This window comes from Canis lupus, chromosome 9 (genome assembly GCF_048164855.1).
Source record: "Canis lupus baileyi chromosome 9, mCanLup2.hap1, whole genome shotgun sequence".
NCBI lineage: Eukaryota > Metazoa > Chordata > Mammalia > Carnivora > Canidae > Canis > Canis lupus.
This window is the reverse complement of record NC_132846.1, coordinates 4619152-4636048: the sequence shown is the minus strand read 5'-3', so window position 1 is coordinate 4636048 and position 16897 is coordinate 4619152. Positions and strand designations below refer to the sequence as shown.

Genomic DNA, 16897 nt, shown 5'->3' with positions numbered 1-16897 from the left:
GAGGGAGAAGCAGGCCCCTGTGGAGCAGGAAGCCCTATGCAGGGCTGGGTCCCAGGACCCTGAGATCATGACCTGAGCTGAAGACAGACACAACCAACTGATCCATCCAGGCACCCCATAAAAATGATATTTAAGGTATAGAAAGTATAGTACACCAACATTAGACAACACAGAGATACATGTGGTCCTTCTGAGGAAATGGCAGCGACAGAGTATTCTGGAGTGATCTGGGTACTAGCAGGCCTGAGCAAGCCAGTTAAGAGGCTCCCAGGCTGTATGACTCTTGGCTATATGGAAACCAGCCTATTGCAGAGAGCTGAAGCTTTTCTGGAGCAACATATCACAAGGAGCTTGCTTGAGCCAGTTAAGACCACAGATGGCTACCATTTTGCCATCCTGTGGGATGAATGATGTCACCAGTCAGAAGATACCCAAGGTGCATCCCTGGTGACTTTGAAGTTCAGCATAGAAAACTGAGTGGAAGACAATATTTTCATCTCTGTCCATTGCAGGCTGTGAATGGGAAAGAAAAAAAACCTAGAACAGAGTATGTGAGTATAAATGCTAAGGTACCAGAAGACTAGACAGGGACAGAACAGGTTTCATGAGATTGGAAGAGATCTGTTTAGTATGGCTTTCACCTGAACTTTTATTTATTTTATTTTTTATTTATTTTATTTTTTTAAAGATTTATTTATTCATTCAGAGAGAGAGAGGGAGGCAGAGACACAGGCAGAGGGAGAAGCAGGCCCCATGCAGGGAGCCCAATGCGGGACTCGATCCTGGGTCTCCAGAATCACGCTCTGGGCTGCAGGCGGCGCTAAACTGCTGCGCCACTGGGGCTGCCCTCACCTGCACTTTTAGAGGAGAGGAGAAAAATGCACAGATAAAAGCATGAATCTCGGTATTTTAGAGGCTGTGAGGAATTATATAGAAGGATAAAGGTAGAGGGATGCCTGGATGGCTCAGTGGTTGAGTGTCTGCCTTCAGCTCAGGGTGTGATCCTGGGGTCCTGGGGTCCTGGGATTGTATCCCTTATTAGGATCCCCGCAGGGAGCCTGCTTCTCCCTCTGCCTCTCATGAATAAATAAAAAGTTAAAAAAAAAAAAAAAAGAATAAAGATGGAAAACTTGTTGAGTAATGCATTTGGAGAAATAGGGTAGCAGGTTGGGAACGATGCTTTTGGACTCCTATCTATAAACATTAAATAAGGCTAATAAACGTTTGCTTTTTAGTTTTACTTGCAAGGAGGACAGAATTTCATATTTGATGAGAATATGACAGTGAAAGAATACACCTTGTTTAGAAGTGGTGGGTTTTCTAGAAGAGCTGAGATTGATGTAGTGTATCAGAGAGAGCCCCACTTGCATCTGCTCTATGTTCTAGTATGAGATGATGCTTGCTCCTTCTAGGCAAGGTCACATTTTGATTCTTTTGACTGCAGTGAGAGGGAAATTTCTGTACTCCAAGGTACAGAGACCTGTCAAAGGATTTTACTTCTTCCTTTTTTCATTCAGACAAATGCAATGAATAGTACCACCCTGTGCTGCCTTGAGCTCTCTGCCTGCCGATGGGTTTCTTCTTTTTTCTTTCTTCTTTCTTTTTCTTTCTTTCTTTCTTTCTTTCTTTCTTTCTTTCTTTCTTTCTTTCTTTCTTTCTTTCTTCTTCTTTCTTTCTTTCTTTTTCTCTCTCTCTCTTTTCTTTTCTTTCTTTTTTTTTTTTTAGATTTTTATTTATTTATTTATGAGAGACACAGAGAGAGGCAGAGACCCAAGGCCTTCTCCCTCTGGAGAAGCAGGCTCCATGCAGGGAGCCCGATGTGGAACTCGATCCTGGGACTCCAGGATCACACCCTGGGCCGAAGGCAGGTGCTCAACCTCTGAGCCACTCAGGTGTCCCCTGATGGGTTTCTTCTTACAGCTAACTAGCATCAGTCTCTTCTGCTCCGGGCCTCACAGATATGTGGCCCATCTCTTAGGGAACAGAGACACTGGCCTTTGTTAATCCTGTACCTTGGGAACAGTAGCTACATGGTGCTGTCAGAGGCTCTCAAGTTCTCCTTGGGCAATTTTCCTGAAAGTCTCTCCTATAGTAATAGTGCATCCTTTAAAAAAAAAAAAAAGGGTAAAAAAATAATAACCCATCCTTTAAAAATTTTTAAAGATTATTTTATTTTATTTATTTATTTATTTATAATAAATTTATTTTTTATTGGTGTTCAATTTGCCAACATACAGAATAACACCCAGTGCTCATCCCGTCATATTTTTTTATTTTATTAATATTTTTAAGAATAATTCCTCATCTTGAGGGAAGAAACGTGATGAAGAAAACAAGAGAATAATAAAAGAAAAAGAAGTAGGAATGATGTCATTGTGGGCATAGACTGCACACCATTGGATCAGAGGGAGGAGAAATATTTTGCTTTCCTAAAAAAAACAACAAAATTTGTTCAAAAAGGAAAAATATGATAGTGATAAAGTCTCAGCTCCCCAAGCATCTTTTGTTAAAATCAGTTTCATTCCATTAGATGTAGTACCTCTATAAATTTGTAAAAGTTTATTATAATACATTTCTTTTTTTTTTTTTTTTTTTTAATTTTTATTTATTTATGATAGTCACACAGAGAGAGAGAGAGAGGCAGAGACACAGGCAGAGGGAGAAGCAGGCTCCATGCACCGGGAGCCTGACGTGGGATTCGATCCCAGGTCTCCAGGATCGTGCCCTGGGCCAAAGGCAGAGGCCAAACCGCTGCGCCACCCAGGGATCCCTATAATACATTTCAAACATACAAAACTTGGGTGACTAATATGATGAACTTCCAGGGTTCAAGCACCAGCATGAGTAATTAATCACCACTGTTTTATCTATACTCCAAACACCTCCTTTCCCCCCACTAGAGTATTGAAAGCAAAATCCCAGGCAGCCCAGGTGGCTCAGTGGTTTAGCGCAGCCTTCAGTCCAGGGCCTGATCCTGGAGACTCAGGATCGAGTCCCACGTCGGGCTCCCTGCAGGGAGCCTGCTTCTCCCTCTACCCGTGTCTCTGCTTCTCTCTCTCTCTCTGTCTCTCATGAATAAATAAAATCTTTAAAAAAAAAAAAGAAAGAAAACAAAATCCCCACTGGAGTATTGAAACCATACCATTTAACTGTAAAGGCTTCAGTATGGATTGCTAAAGGATAAGGATGTTGTTGTTGTTTTATTATTAATTGAACATAACTGGGGGAAATGTGTGAAAGTGACTATGCCTACCCAGGTTTATACCTCCCAGAAAAAGAAATGATGCATTTACTCAGAAATGCAATCTAAATTTTGGCAAAGACATTACAGAAAAGTTCAGGGAAAAGAATTCATAATCTTGTAAGTAGGGATTAAAAAAAAAAAAAAAGACCAGAAGCTTTTCCAAAATGAAATTTTCATCTATTTTTTTCAGAATTATCTTATTTAGGATGAGAAGGAGTATTAGGTGAATAAACCAATGTGATTGAACACATTACTTTTTGATAAGCTTAGATTTTTAGAAACAAGACACACAAGAAATGGTGATGTTACAGGATTTCCTTCTCCTTCAGTGTCCACAGTTCGTGGTTACAAGGCCTGGGAATGAAGAGGTAGACCAGACGAAGAGTGGTGGACAGCAAAGCAAAGTTTACTGAGTGATAGCAAAGTGATAGTACAAAGCTCCTGAAGAGGGAGAGGACCTGAATGGGTTGCCATTGGAGTTTCCAAGCCTAGGGGTTTTTATGGGCTTGCTGGCAGGCTGTTTTAACCTAGTTAACCCTCTGTACACCTGTCATCCAATTAGACTTTTGTCGTCGACTCATCACGTAGGAAAGGGTGGAGAGCTCCTTCCAGGGTGGAGTAAAATCCTTTTCAGTGTGGTTTCCTCTCAGGGCCTTTGTCCCTGCCTGCATTTCTCTTCTGACTATCCTTCATCAGTGAGAAGTAGTATAATGAAGACCAAATTCAGGAGTGGCCCAGAACTGCAGGAAGAACGTCCAAAGGCTGGTGGTACTCAGCATCAACTAAGATCTGAGGAAGAGACTGTGGAGGATAAAAAGCTCTAGAGGCAACATACAGAGTGAGAACAGTGAGAGGGCAGTTAGTTCTGTAATAACAGATGGTGGAGAGAAAGAAGGCCACAGTCCATTTTCCTTCTAACTGTATGTAGCAGAAGGATTGCTAACCTAGAAAAGGTTCAGTAAAAAACAGATCGAGGTCAACAAAAAACCAAGACGAGGGATCCCTGGGTGGCGCAGCGGTTTGGTGCCTGCCTTTGGCCCAGGGCACGATCCTGGAGACCCGGGATCGAATCCCATGTCGGGCTCCCAGTGCATGGAGCCTGCTTCTCCCTCGGCCTATGTCTCTGCCCCCCTCTCTCTCTCTCTCTCTCTGTGTGACTATCATAAATAAATAAAAATTAAAAAAAAAAAAAAAAAAAAAAAAAAAAAAAAAAACAAAAAACCAAGACGAGAATTGAGAAAGTAGAAATAAAGCATGCCATTGCTTTAAGTGTTTCCAACTAGCCACTTGTAGGCAAATGGAAATAATTTAAAATTAGCCCAAATGACAGAATTACCACCAGGCATCTCCCAGATCTAGGAGAACAGGAGGGTTGTGAAAAGGAAGCTGTTGAGTGATGTATTATTTTTCTACTGCTGCTGTAACAAATCACGACCAACTAGGTAGCTTAAAACAACACAGTTTTGGGGTGCCTGGGTTAAGCATCTAACTCCTGGTTTTGGCTCCCGTCAGGATTTCATGGGTCTTGAGAGGAAGCCCTGCATCAGGCTCCATGCTCAGTGGGGAGTTTGCTTGAAGATGCCCCTCCCCCTATTCCCATGCATGCATGAGCGTTCTCTTTCTAAAATAAATCTTAAAACACATAGGGACACCTGGGTGGCTCAGTGGTTGAGCATCTGCCTTCAGCTCAGGGTGTGATCCTGGAATCTCAGGATCAAGTCCCATATCGGGCTCCCTGCATGGCATCTGCTTCTCCCTCTGCCTGTGTCTCTGCCTCTCTCTGTGTGTGTCTCATGAATAAATAAAATCTTAAAAAAAAAAAAAAGACAATTTATTCATCTGAGAGGGAGAGTGAGCATGAGCAGGGGGAGGGGCAGAGGGGCTGAGCAGGGAGCTGGACATGGAGCTTGATCCCGGGACTTTGGGATCATGACCTGAGCCCAAGGCAGACGCTTAACTGACTAAGCCACCCAGGCGCCCCTTATCTAGTCAACATTTTTATCATTGACTTCAGGGAAAACCCAGAAGGTATGCTAATCAAATTTGCAGATTTCACAAAATTGACGGCATTTCAAGTATCTGATAAAATTAAGGGGGAAATCCCATTTCTAGTAGATGAAAACAATGTCTAAAAATTTACAGAGGTAAGTTGCTAGGAATAAACGTTAACGTCTCATATTTAGGATTTAAACAAAAATCACTTTTATAGGCCTCAAAAGGGGGATAGAGAAAAGCTCATCAGCTTGAGGTTGAACTGTAATTGACAATGAATTCAAACTGAGACCCCATAGTCTGTGAAAATGTCTGGAATGTTCTGAGTGGGTCTCATGTTTAAGGAACATCCTGACGAAGTGAAGTAAATGCAGAGGGGAGAACCATGGTGGTGAAAGGCCTGGAAGCCACATTTGTCACACTGGAGGCTGAAGAAAGAAACTGGGTTTTTAGCCTGAAAGGGGAAAGCCTCAAGCAAGACAGGATGTTAATCTTTAATGATAAGAAGGGCCATTATGTGGATGCAGGTTTAGCCGGATTCTGTGTAGTTCCAGAGGAGAGGTCTAGGACTACTGGGTAGAAGTTGTGAAGCATTAGTTTTTGGCCTTATGGAAGGAAGAGCTATCGATCTCTTCAAAAATGGAACGAGTTGTCTCATAAATAAAGTACTGAGGTTTTATAGTTCTTGGGAATTTGAAACAGAAAATAGACTGAAGAGTTGCCTAAGTTTTATGTGTTACATTCTATGTATTTAAAACTAACAGGGATCCCTGGGTGGCTCAGTGGTTGAGCGCCTGTCTTCGGTCCAGGGCGTGATCCAGGGGTCCTGGGATCAAGTCCTGCATCGGGCTCCCTGTGAGGAGCCTGCTTCTCCCTCTGCCTGTGTTTCTGCCTCTCTCTCTGTGTCTCTCATTAATAAATAAATAAAATCTTTAAAAAACTAAAAACTAACAATGCTGGGGGAAAAGAACAAAAAAACAAAACCAGTAACTAACAGTGCTGGGAGAATGGTGCGTCTAATGTTCTTCAGGGACTGTTTAGTGTGGGCATCTCAACCAAATCTGGGCATCTGATCCTGAGTGGGCCGGCAAGCTTTGTTCTGTTCTGGATCAACATATGTGGGTGCTTTCCTGGCTTTTAGTTCTGCAACTGATGCTGGGCCTTAGTGCCAGAACTAGCCGCCTGCTCCAGGAGAGCCCGTGTAGGTTAGGTTTGATGACCATGCAGGAGCATCTCTTTCTCCCTTTAGTTTTTTAAGATTTTATTTACTTGAGGGCAGCCCCGGTGGCGCAGCGGTTTAGCGCCGCCTGCAGCCCAGGGTGTGATCCTGGAGACTTGGGATGGAGTCCCACGTCGGGCTCTCTGCATGGAGCCTGCTCCTCCCTCTGCCTGTGTCTCTGCCTCTCTCTCTAGCTGTGTCCCTATGAATAAATAAATACAATCTTTAAAAAAAAAAAAAAAGATTTTATTTACTTGATAGGGAGAGAGAGAGAGAAAAAGAGAGCGCATGAATGGGGGGAGGGGCAGAGGGAGAGGAGAAGCAGGCTTTCTACTGAGCAGGGAGCCCGAAACACCTGGTCCCAGGACCCCGGGATCATGATCTGAGCTGAAGGCAGACGGCCAACCGACCGAGCCACCCGGGTGCCCCTCAGGAGCATCTCTTTAGATGATCATAGAAGTGGCTTCTTCAAAGCTTCTTCCTCCAAAGCAGGAATGGAACTGTACCCGAGGCAAGGGTCCAAGGCCACGTTCTTGTGGACTTGGCCCAGTATTGGGTGGAGGTGGAATTACAGCCAGAGGTAGGAGGGTGTAGGACATTTCTGTCCTTGAGGTTGACTCACTATGGCCTCCATGTTACCCTAGCCCTGTGGTTTCCTCCTTTCCCTGCCCCTGAAGCAGGAGGTTGGGCTCTGCTTCAAGAACAGTGCACTAGGCCAGGCTCTGGGGTCTCCGGTCAGCTGTATCCGCTGGGTTGAGGACAAAGAGCCCAGTCAGCAGGGCTGCCTGCCATGCCCGTTTCCTGCTTCTGTGGCCAAGAGGCCCTGAAGGAAGCTGGGCTCTGGGGAAGGTGAGGGCCAGCTCTCTTTAGGCAGTGCCTCTGCTCCTGGTTTCTTTCCACAGGATTCCCTTCTTCCTTCAAACTGAGTCCCTGTGCTTAATACAGAGAGTAGATCAGGGCGAGATGGTGGGTCAGTGGCTGAGAGATAAGGCTCAGGTGTGGGGGAGCGAGAAGAACTGGGGTAAAAGGAGGGATACGTGCGGATGGATGTGGAATTCAAGTAGAGAAGCAGTAGGGATAAAATGCCGACCATCCGTGTATTTTCATTTCAGAATTCGTTGTAGTAAAGGATGAGTAGTTGCCTTTTTGCTGCCCACGTGCCCAGACAAAAACAAGAACAGATTCTTGTGGCACAAGGGCTGCAGATGGACTCGGACCCAGCCAGAACTAGTCCCTTTTGGTGTTGTGGTTCTCCTGAGGGCTAACCAGTACTCCCAAGGAGGTGATCCCATTCACTTGTGAATAGGGCAGCATCAGTTGTCCCTGCTGTCTCTTTTCATTTCCTTTCATTTTGTTAAGTAAGCCCTACACCCCGGTGTGGGCCTTGAACTCATGAGCCCGAGATCAAGAGTGACATGGTCTACTGACTGAGCCAGCCAGGTGGCCTCCCCCCATTTTTTGGTCTCTTTTCTTTTCTTTTCTTTTCTTTTCTTTTCTTTTCTTTTCTTTTCTTTTCTTTTCTTTTCTTTTTTCTTTCTTCTCTTCTCTTCTCTTCTCTTCTCTTCTCTTCTCTTCTCTTCTCTTCTAAGATTTTATTTGAGAGAGAGAGTATGATCAGGAGGAGGGAGAGGGAGAAGCTGACTTCCTGATGAGCAGGAAGCCTGATGTGGGGCTCGATCTCAGGACCCTGAAATCATGACCCAAGCCAAAGGCAGATACTTAACCGACTGAGCCACCCAGACTCTCTATCCTTGGTGTTTCTACTCAGAAACCTGGCTCGGATCCTATTTGTAAGGGCAGCAGAGCCCTAGGGTAAGGCATACAGGTTACAGGATGGAGAGAAGGGGCATGAGGGCTATTAAATGGCTGGAAACCGAAGTCCAGTGGGGAGTAAAGGCTGAGTGGTTGAGGAGGATCAACAGAGCTGAAAGATTTGTGGAGGGTGACATACAGATCACTTTGTGGGGTGCTTGTGGAGACTGTGTGCTTGTATCTTTAATTATTAACTTAGTACTGAGGAATTATGGGTCTATTTTTTGCCCAGCCCCATGATAAGGTTTGGTTGTTTATTGTCTTGTTTATTAGGCAGAAAGACAAGTGATTGTATAGGACAAGAATGCCATTTCTAGAGAAGAGCAGAGAAGAACTTGGGCAGCGAGTAGAATAGGAGGGGTATAAAGGAGGGAGAGCGAGCTACAGAAGAGGAGCTAGCTGTTGTTCGAGGTTGGTCTTTCCTGCATCTCAGGGTAAAGATGCTTCTGGGCCAGTATGTGGTGAGGCCAGGACACAAGAAAATAGGAGGATTAGGGCCAGTGAGTGACATGCCACTGCCAGAACTGAGGCAGGGAGTACCACTTCCTCTGTTGGTGGCATGAAGCAGGCAAGCCCGGTGCCAGACCTTCTCCACTGGGAAGGCAGGCTGATTCCGACCTTGCCCTGGGAGCTATGGAAAGGATTAAGCCCTCCTCCTGGTGCTCTATTTGTTGAGCTGGGAAGGCAGGAGCCGTGAGGTGACTGACTGCCACTTCGTGTAGCTGCCTGCCTGCTTCAGATGCTGGTGGGGGATTGAGGAACTTTTAGCTGGGTTTCAGAATCAAATTTTATATATATATATATATAAAATATATATATATTTGTATTTATATATATTTAAAGATTTTATTTTAGAGAGAGAGAGAGAGAGAGCGAGCAGAGGGGCGGGTGGGGGGAGGGGGGAGAAGCAGGCTCCCCACTGAGCAGGAAGTCCCAACCTGGGGCTCCATCCCAGGACCCTGAGGTCATGACCTGAGCCGAAGGCAGACACTTAACTGATGGAGCCATTCAGGTGCCCAGAATAATTTCTTTTCACTTTCTCCCCTGCCACATCCTGAGGCTATTGGTCAACCTCAGCATGTATGGGTTTCCCTTCTTGAATTTCTTCTTCTGAAGTAGTACAGTGGGACTTTTTTTGGGATAACGGATTTCTCCAAGATCCTGACAAAACCTATGGACTTTTTTCTTAGAAAAATGCATATACTTTAGACATTTGTACATAACCATTTACAAGGGATTTCAGGCTTTGTGGAAGCCCTGGGTTAAGAACCCTGGCTCTCAGGGTGATCCATGAACTTTTCCAAAGCTTATCTAGGTAAAGGGATTGCCTCCACTCTAGAGTAGGACTGAAAGAATGTTTGTGGCTCATTCTTTTGCATTGTCTAGTCTGGAAAAATGCTGTCCCCACTCTATAGAAATCTTGGCTCCAAGAATCTTTCCAAGTACAAAAACAAGCAGCTGAGCTGGCAGGCAGTAGCAGGAAGTCTGGCCCCCATTCCAATCCTTGGCCACATGTCCCGACCTGCTGGCCCAGGCATTGGATAAGCCACAACAGGATTTGTCAAGGTTAACAATACTACAGAGTGCTGAGTCCTGGAGTCCACATCAGGAGGTAAAGGGGTGCAAAGCTGGAAGAGAAGGTGACTTTTCAGAGCCAACCAGAACACATCACTAATCCTTTATAGCTACCAGTTGCCTCCCACTGTGGTGAGTGCTTTTGTATGTAAGCAAATCCAGTTACTTTGTTTTTTTCTTCCTGGTAAATGCTACAGGGTGTGTATGTGTAGTGCTGCCTACACAGATGCTCAGCGGGTGCCTTTGAATGCTAATGGTGAGGACTTGCTGGGCAGAGGTTTCAAATACAGAGCAGGTCAAAGCCCAAACACATCTGTCTTTGGCCAAAGGCTGTGTTTCTATGACTTATTGAAAATAATGCTTGGGAGTCTAAGGCTCTCTGGGTGGTAGGGTCAGTCACCAATCAGGGTTATTTTTCCAGGTCTCTTAACCTTCATTAACTGTGCCTATGTCAAGTGGGGAACGAGGGTACAAGATGTCTCCACCTATGCTAAAGTGTTGGCGCTCATCGCTGTCATCATCGCAGGCATCATTAGACTTGGCCAAGGTAAGATGGAATAGCAATGAACTCTTATGCATTTTCTTGAGCCACATTTCTTAAATGCCCTTTGTGCATTCTCATTTGCTAAGTGCCGTTATTTCCATTTTATAGAGGAAACTGAGGCTGCAGAATAAAGTATCTTGCCCTAGCTAGTACGTTAATGGGGATTTGTACTCAGACTGACCTCAAAGCCTGTCTTCTCTGCTCAGAGAGACACTGTTCTCGGAGGAGGGTGACTTGGCAAAAGGGCTGACAGTTGTCTTGTCCTGGGAGCCAGCTTAGGCAGACTGTCAAGCCCAATGCGGTGGCTGATTGTTCTGCCCTTGGAAGTATCCTGCCCTTGTATCTATTCCTCTCCAGGTCTCAGGTAGGAACACCTACCCACTACTCCATTGCCCTGGGCATAGGGAGACCTACCCTTCCCCCATCCTGTACCAGCTCTTTGTGGTGTTGGAAAGGGGGTAGGAATTGGGCAGCTTACAGGGCAAGATAGAACATCACTTCTTTTTTTTAAGATTATTTATTTATTTATTCATAGAGACACACAGAGAGAGGCAGAGACACAGGCAGAGGGAGAAGCAGGCTCCATGCAGGGAGCCCAACTTGGGACTTGATCCAGGGTCTCCAGGATCACGCCCTGGGCTGCAGGCGGCGCCAAACCGCTGCACTTAGAACATCACTTCTGTCCCGGAGTGGTTTCTTACCCCAGAAAGCCACCATGGTCCTTCCTGTCAAGATCCCCATGCTGCTCTCTGCATTGCAGCCCTCACTGTAGTGGTCATTCTCCCTTTCCCTATTCTTTTACCAGTGTCCTTGCTGCCAAAGGTGTTCTAAGCCACTCACTTGCTGTTACTGTCATGTTCCACTCCTGTTCTGGATCACTTTGAAGCTGGGGGGTAGGCTGTTAATCCTTCTGCCTTTTCCCTGTTCTGGATTCTAGGAGCCTCAAATCACTTTGAGAATTCTTTTGAGGGTTCGTCATATGCAATGGGTGACATTGCCCTGGCATTGTACTCCGCTCTGTTCTCCTACTCGGGCTGGGATACCCTCAACTACGTCACTGAAGAGATCAAGAATCCTGAGAGGTAGGTATCTCACCATCTATTTTCTTTCTTTTTTTTTTTTTTAAAGATTTTATTTATTTATTCATGATAGTCACAGAGAGAGAGAGAGGCAGAGACACAGGCAGAGGGAGAAGCAGGCTCCATGCACCAGGAGCCCGATGTGGGATTCGATCCCGGGTCTCCAGGATCGCGCCCTGGGCCAAAGGCAGGCGCCAAACCGCTGCGCCACCCAGGGATCCCTCACCATCTATTTTCCATGGCAATAAGGATAGCTATCATTTACGGAGATAGCACACCGCAACCTCTGAGACAGATTTTATCAGCTCCACTTGAATAGATGGGAGGCCTAAAGCCCAGAGAAGCAACTTGTCCATGAGAACAGCAGGCCTTTTCACATCTGGCTGTTCATGGCTGCATTAAAAAAATTTTTTTAAAAAAGATTTTAAAAATTTATCCACGAGAGACACAGAAAGAGGCAGAGACACAGGCAGAGGGAGAAGCAGGCTCCTCACAGGGAGCCTAATGCAGGACTCATCCTCAGACCGGAATCATGCCCTGAGCCCAAGGCAGACCTCAACCACTGAGCCACCCAGATGCCCCTCGTACCTGCATTAATTACAGCAGATTGTACCATGTGTTGACACGTGCTGTCTCACGGGTTTTCCTTGATACTCCCCCACCCTATTCCCACATAGGTAACTTTAGGTCACAGATGCCCCCAAACTTCCCTGTTTTTATTTTGAGCCCTTCCTGGTGTCTCCAGTTTGTACTGACATAGTGGTATTGTGCCAGCATTTAACAGCATTACTTCAACCTTGTTACTCTAAATTATTCTGTAGTCCTGCAGAGTGACAAGAGCACTGGACAGAGTCAAAGGGCCTGCAGCCTGTCTTTCTTTCTTTTTTTTTTTTTTTTTAAATATTTTTTTTTTCAATTTTTATTTATTTATGATAGTCACAGAGAGAGAGAGAGAGAGGCAGAGACACAGGCAGAGGGAGAAGCAGGCTCCATGCACCAGGAGCCCGATGTGGGATTCGATCCCGGGTCTCCAGGATCGCGCCCTGGGCCAAAGGCAGGGGCCAAACCGCTGCGCCACCCAGGGATCCCCCTTTCTTTTTTTTTTTTTTTTAAATATTTTATTTACTCAGAGAGAGAGACACACACATACACGGAGACACGGACGCACAGGCAGAGGGAGAAGCAGGCTCCATACAGGGAGCCTGACATGGGACTCAATTCTGGGTCTCCAGTATCAGGCCTTGGGCTGAAGGTGGCACTAAACCGCCAAGCCACTGGGGCTGCCCCATGGAGCCTGTCTTTCTACTGATTTGAGTCCCCAGCCAACTCTGCCTGCTTCCTTATCTGTAAATTGAGGGGGTTGAATTATATGATCTCCAGAGCCCTTCCTGGCTCTAAAATTCAATGTTTCTTGGAACTAAGATTACCAGGGAGTGGAGTTTCTGTAAATTTTTAAGTCAAAATATAAACTCCTCTTGGCACACATCCAGTGTTGCAGTGCTAGGAGTGGGACTGAGGCCTGGGTGGTGCTTCCACCTACTGGACAGAAGCTAAATGACTGGAGTGTGCCCCGCCCCGCCCCCCAGGATGTTTATGAAGGTCATAGCTTTATTGGTCTAGGGGAACTTGTCTTCATGTCTTTTTCTTGGCCATTGGTTAGGATGGCACCCAAGGTTCTCACATTGAGTAAGGGGGTAGAATAAACAGTTCCCAGATTGCTTATTTAGGTACACACATTGTTCTTGTCAACGAGGACCTTATTCTCTGGATTTCACAATTTGCCTAATTTTCTCTTGTATTTCTCAACCTTAAGACAAATTTCCCAGTGCTGACAATTGAGAGAAGGAATCCTGACGCTAAGGAATCCTGTTGGATGTAAAACAACAACAACAACAAAACATTAAAAAGTACCCCCTTCCCCCACCCAGTTTCCTGTGCTTTTACGTGGGGACATAGTTCTTCACTAATCCTTTTTCTGCTTTTTGGTTAGCCTTTTCTCTAAATGTGATATTCCTTTCCCTTGATGCTCTTTCTGAACTCAAGAACGAAGTCACTATTGTACACAGTTTCAAAGGCAAAAAGCACTGGTGAAATGCACAGGAGGCCCCATCCCTGGATTGCTGGCAGAGTCTAAGTATCAAAGATGGGGATGTGACAGAGACTAATGTATGCATTATTCTATTTGGCTGTAGGAATCTGCCCCTCTCCATTGGCATTTCCATGCCCATTGTCACCATCATCTACATCTTGACCAATGTGGCCTATTACACCGTGCTAGACATGAGGGACATCCTGGCCAGTGATGCTGTTGCTGTGGTAAAGGATTTTCACTAGCAAAAGGCTGAGGGTGTGTTTGTGGGCTTCTTGGAATACTGCAGCTCCTGCAAGTCTTGGAAAGGGGGTAGTCCTTGTAAGGATTATGCTTAGGCACACCTGTCTTAGTTGGTCAAGTGTGTGGTTCCTAATCTTGGGTTTATGAGTTTGAGTCCCGTTTGGTGTAGAGAGTACTTAAAATAAAAAAAAAAAATGTATTTATATATGCTTTGGATACTGGGCTTACAAGGTTGCCACCCCAGCTGTGGAAGAAGGGTTGGTTAGAGTAGGTGCCATTGGGGACATGCTTGCCCATGCCTTTCATCCTTTTTCGGTCCTGTTAATGACTTTTCTGTTCCTTTCCCTTAGACTTTTGCAGACCAGATTTTTGGAATTTTCAACTGGACAATTCCACTGGCAGTTGCATTATCCTGCTTTGGTGGCCTCAATGCCTCCATTGTGGCTGCTTCTAGGTATGAGTGGTGTCTTTTATGGGTGGAGTATTGTAAAGAGCTATGGCAGGGAAGGGTGGGACCCAGAGTTTAGTCACCATACTCCCCAGATTATATTAACCCCTTTGTTCTTGTTTCCATCAGCAGCTTTCAGTTCTCACTAATCTCAAAATTGAACTCCATTCCATATTATTCAAACTCTTTCGAAGGAGGGGAGGACAGCAGGAGGGCTATGAGGCATGTGAACCAGTCATACCCAGTGTCCCACATTTTTCTCAAGCCTCTCTCATCTTACGCAAAATAGGCTTTTCTTCGTGGGCTCAAGAGAAGGCCATCTCCCTGATGCCATCTGCATGATTCATGTTGAGCGGTTCACACCAGTACCTGCTCTGCTCTTCAATGTAAGTGACCTCAAGGATAAAAAGCCAGACTGTGGGAGAAATGTGGACAGTAGTAGTGGGGGTGCCTGGTTAAGCATCCGACTTGATTTTGGGTCAGGTCATGGTCTCAAGGTCAGGAGATCGAGCCCCAGGCTTAGCGTGGAGTCTGCCTAGGGCTCTCTCTCCCTCTGCCCCTCCCCTCTCAAATAAATAAATCTTAAAAAAAAAAAAAGACAAAAAGGTAGAAGCAACTGTTCTAGCTTCCCAAAAGCTCTAAAGAATAATATGATAGAAAAACTATCTTCTCTAAAAAATGGTAACCCCCTCTCATCTAGGATAAAGCATAAAGTACACTGAATATATTGTAATGAAATGACTGCCATGATAGTAAATGATGTATAAGGGAAGAACTGATCTTCCATAGGAGTAGAAGGTAAAGGAGGAAAGATTTCTTAGACAAAGTGCATTTGTTTTGTTTCTAAAAAAGATTTGAGAGGGCAGGGGTAGGGGGTAGGGGGACAGTCTTTAAAGCAGGACTCTACAGAGTGTGGAGCAGGACATGGGAGCTTGAACTCATGACCCATGAGATCACAACCTGAGCTGAAATCAAGAGTCAGATACTTGACTGAGCCACCCAGGCACCTCTAGACAAAGTACATTTGAAGTGGATTTTTAAGGTTAGGTTGCAAAAAGTGGAGATGGGCTTTAGGTTAAGAGAAACAGTATGCAGAGAGGGGAGTGGGGCACCCTGGCTGGGTCACTCAGTGGAGCATGCCAGTTCTTGATCTTGGGGTCATGAGTTTGAGCCCTATGTCTGGTGTAGAGATTACTTAAAACACCCCAAACTATATCAAAGTCCTGGGGTAAAGCAGTGTGGAGTTGGAGATAAAAGCTGGAAATGTAGGTTGGAGCCATTATGGAGAGGCTCTTCAGGGGGCTGAAGCATGTGGGAGATCAAGGGGAGGGAAGTGTGCCTTCAAGGAGCTGACCTGGGCTTGTGTCTGCAAGGGTATCATGGCACTGATCTACCTGTGTGTGGAGGACATCTTCCAGCTCATTAACTACTACAGCTTCAGCTACTGGTTCTTTGTGGGGCTCTCTATTGTGGGTCAGCTTTATCTACGCTGGAAGGAGCCTAATCGGCCTCGTCCCCTCAAGGTAATCAACCTCCATCCTATCTTCGCTCCAAGGGATTTTTACAAGGCCTTGTAAAAATCAAACCTTTGCCTGGGACTCAGTGGTCATAGCATGTTGAGATTGTGGGGGGGGGGGGGGGAGGATGGAAAGGCTCAGTGCTCCAATCTTCACAGGGGAAACTGTTGCTATAGCTGCCAATCATGAGCCGTTTGACCTCCAATCGTTTCCTCTGTACCCTCCAGCTCAGCCTTTTCTTCCCCATGGTCTTCTGCCTCTGCACCATCTTCCTGGTGGCCGTGCCACTTTACAGTGATACCATCAACTCCCTCATCGGCATTGGCATTGCCCTTTCAGGCTTGCCCTTTTACTTCCTCATCATCAGGGTGCCAGAACACAAACGACCTCATTGGCTCCGAAAGATTGTGGGTAAGCCTTTGGATCTTTAAGATGATTAGCTATTGTACCTCCCTCCCCCATTTAGACTCCCCAAGTCGGTTTTGCCCTAATCCCTTACTAGAAATTGTTAACTCTAAGGCTTAACAGAATGGTTCCTTTGGCCAGCCTCATTCAGTGCCATTTGAATTGAGCTCAGTTGACCTGTTCTCAGTTTTGACTCACATTTCTCTTTGTAGCATCCACTACATGGTACCTCCAGGTCCTATGTATGTCAGTTGCTGCAGAGATGGATTTGGAAGATGGAGGAGAGATGCCCAAGCAACAAGATCCCAAGTCTAACTAAATACCATCTAGAATCATTTCTGAGATGTAGAAAGCAGGGAACTTTCTGGCTGGAGCCAAGGAACATGAAAAGGAAAGTATACTTCTTCTTTGAAGCTGCTCGAGACCAGGTTTCTGGACAGGTGCCTTCAATTTTTGAACTTGCTTTTTGAGATGGAAAAGTAATTTATTTGTTTTGCTACACATTGCTTTATTGTCTCTTTGTAAAAAAAAACCTGGAGCATGTCAGGTGTGGGCTTGGTTGTACTAGTAGCACATTCCCATGTGTTAAGGTGTTCACTTACCTCTGGGTGTGCCTACCCACTCCTTTTCCTCTAAAAGGGCCAATAATGCTCTGAACCTCCTGTCTCCTTTAGAGAGACATGAAATTGTCACAGGTGCTAGATAAAAGGGTTATATTCTAAACTTTAAG

At 45.4% G+C, this 16897-nt stretch overlaps 1 protein-coding gene across 4 annotated transcripts in view; it reads left to right on the top strand.

The window, feature by feature from the left end:
* The window catches only part of SLC7A7 (solute carrier family 7 member 7), a 76840-nt gene extending 59950 nt beyond the window's left edge, over positions 1-16890 (top strand). For all 4 annotated transcript variants that reach the window (XM_072837873.1, XM_072837872.1, XM_072837871.1 and 1 more), the window contains 8 exons: positions 10264-10389; positions 11324-11468; positions 13658-13781; positions 14148-14251; positions 14535-14631; positions 15619-15768; positions 15990-16173; positions 16380-16890. In XM_072837873.1, coding sequence (XP_072693974.1) covers positions 10264-10389; positions 11324-11468; positions 13658-13781; positions 14148-14251; positions 14535-14631; positions 15619-15768; positions 15990-16173; positions 16380-16486 — 1037 coding nt within the window. In that variant the 3' untranslated portion in view covers positions 16487-16890. The remainder of the gene's footprint in view (positions 1-10263; positions 10390-11323; positions 11469-13657; positions 13782-14147; positions 14252-14534; positions 14632-15618; positions 15769-15989; positions 16174-16379) is intronic.
* The last annotated feature ends 7 nt before the right edge of the window (positions 16891-16897 follow it).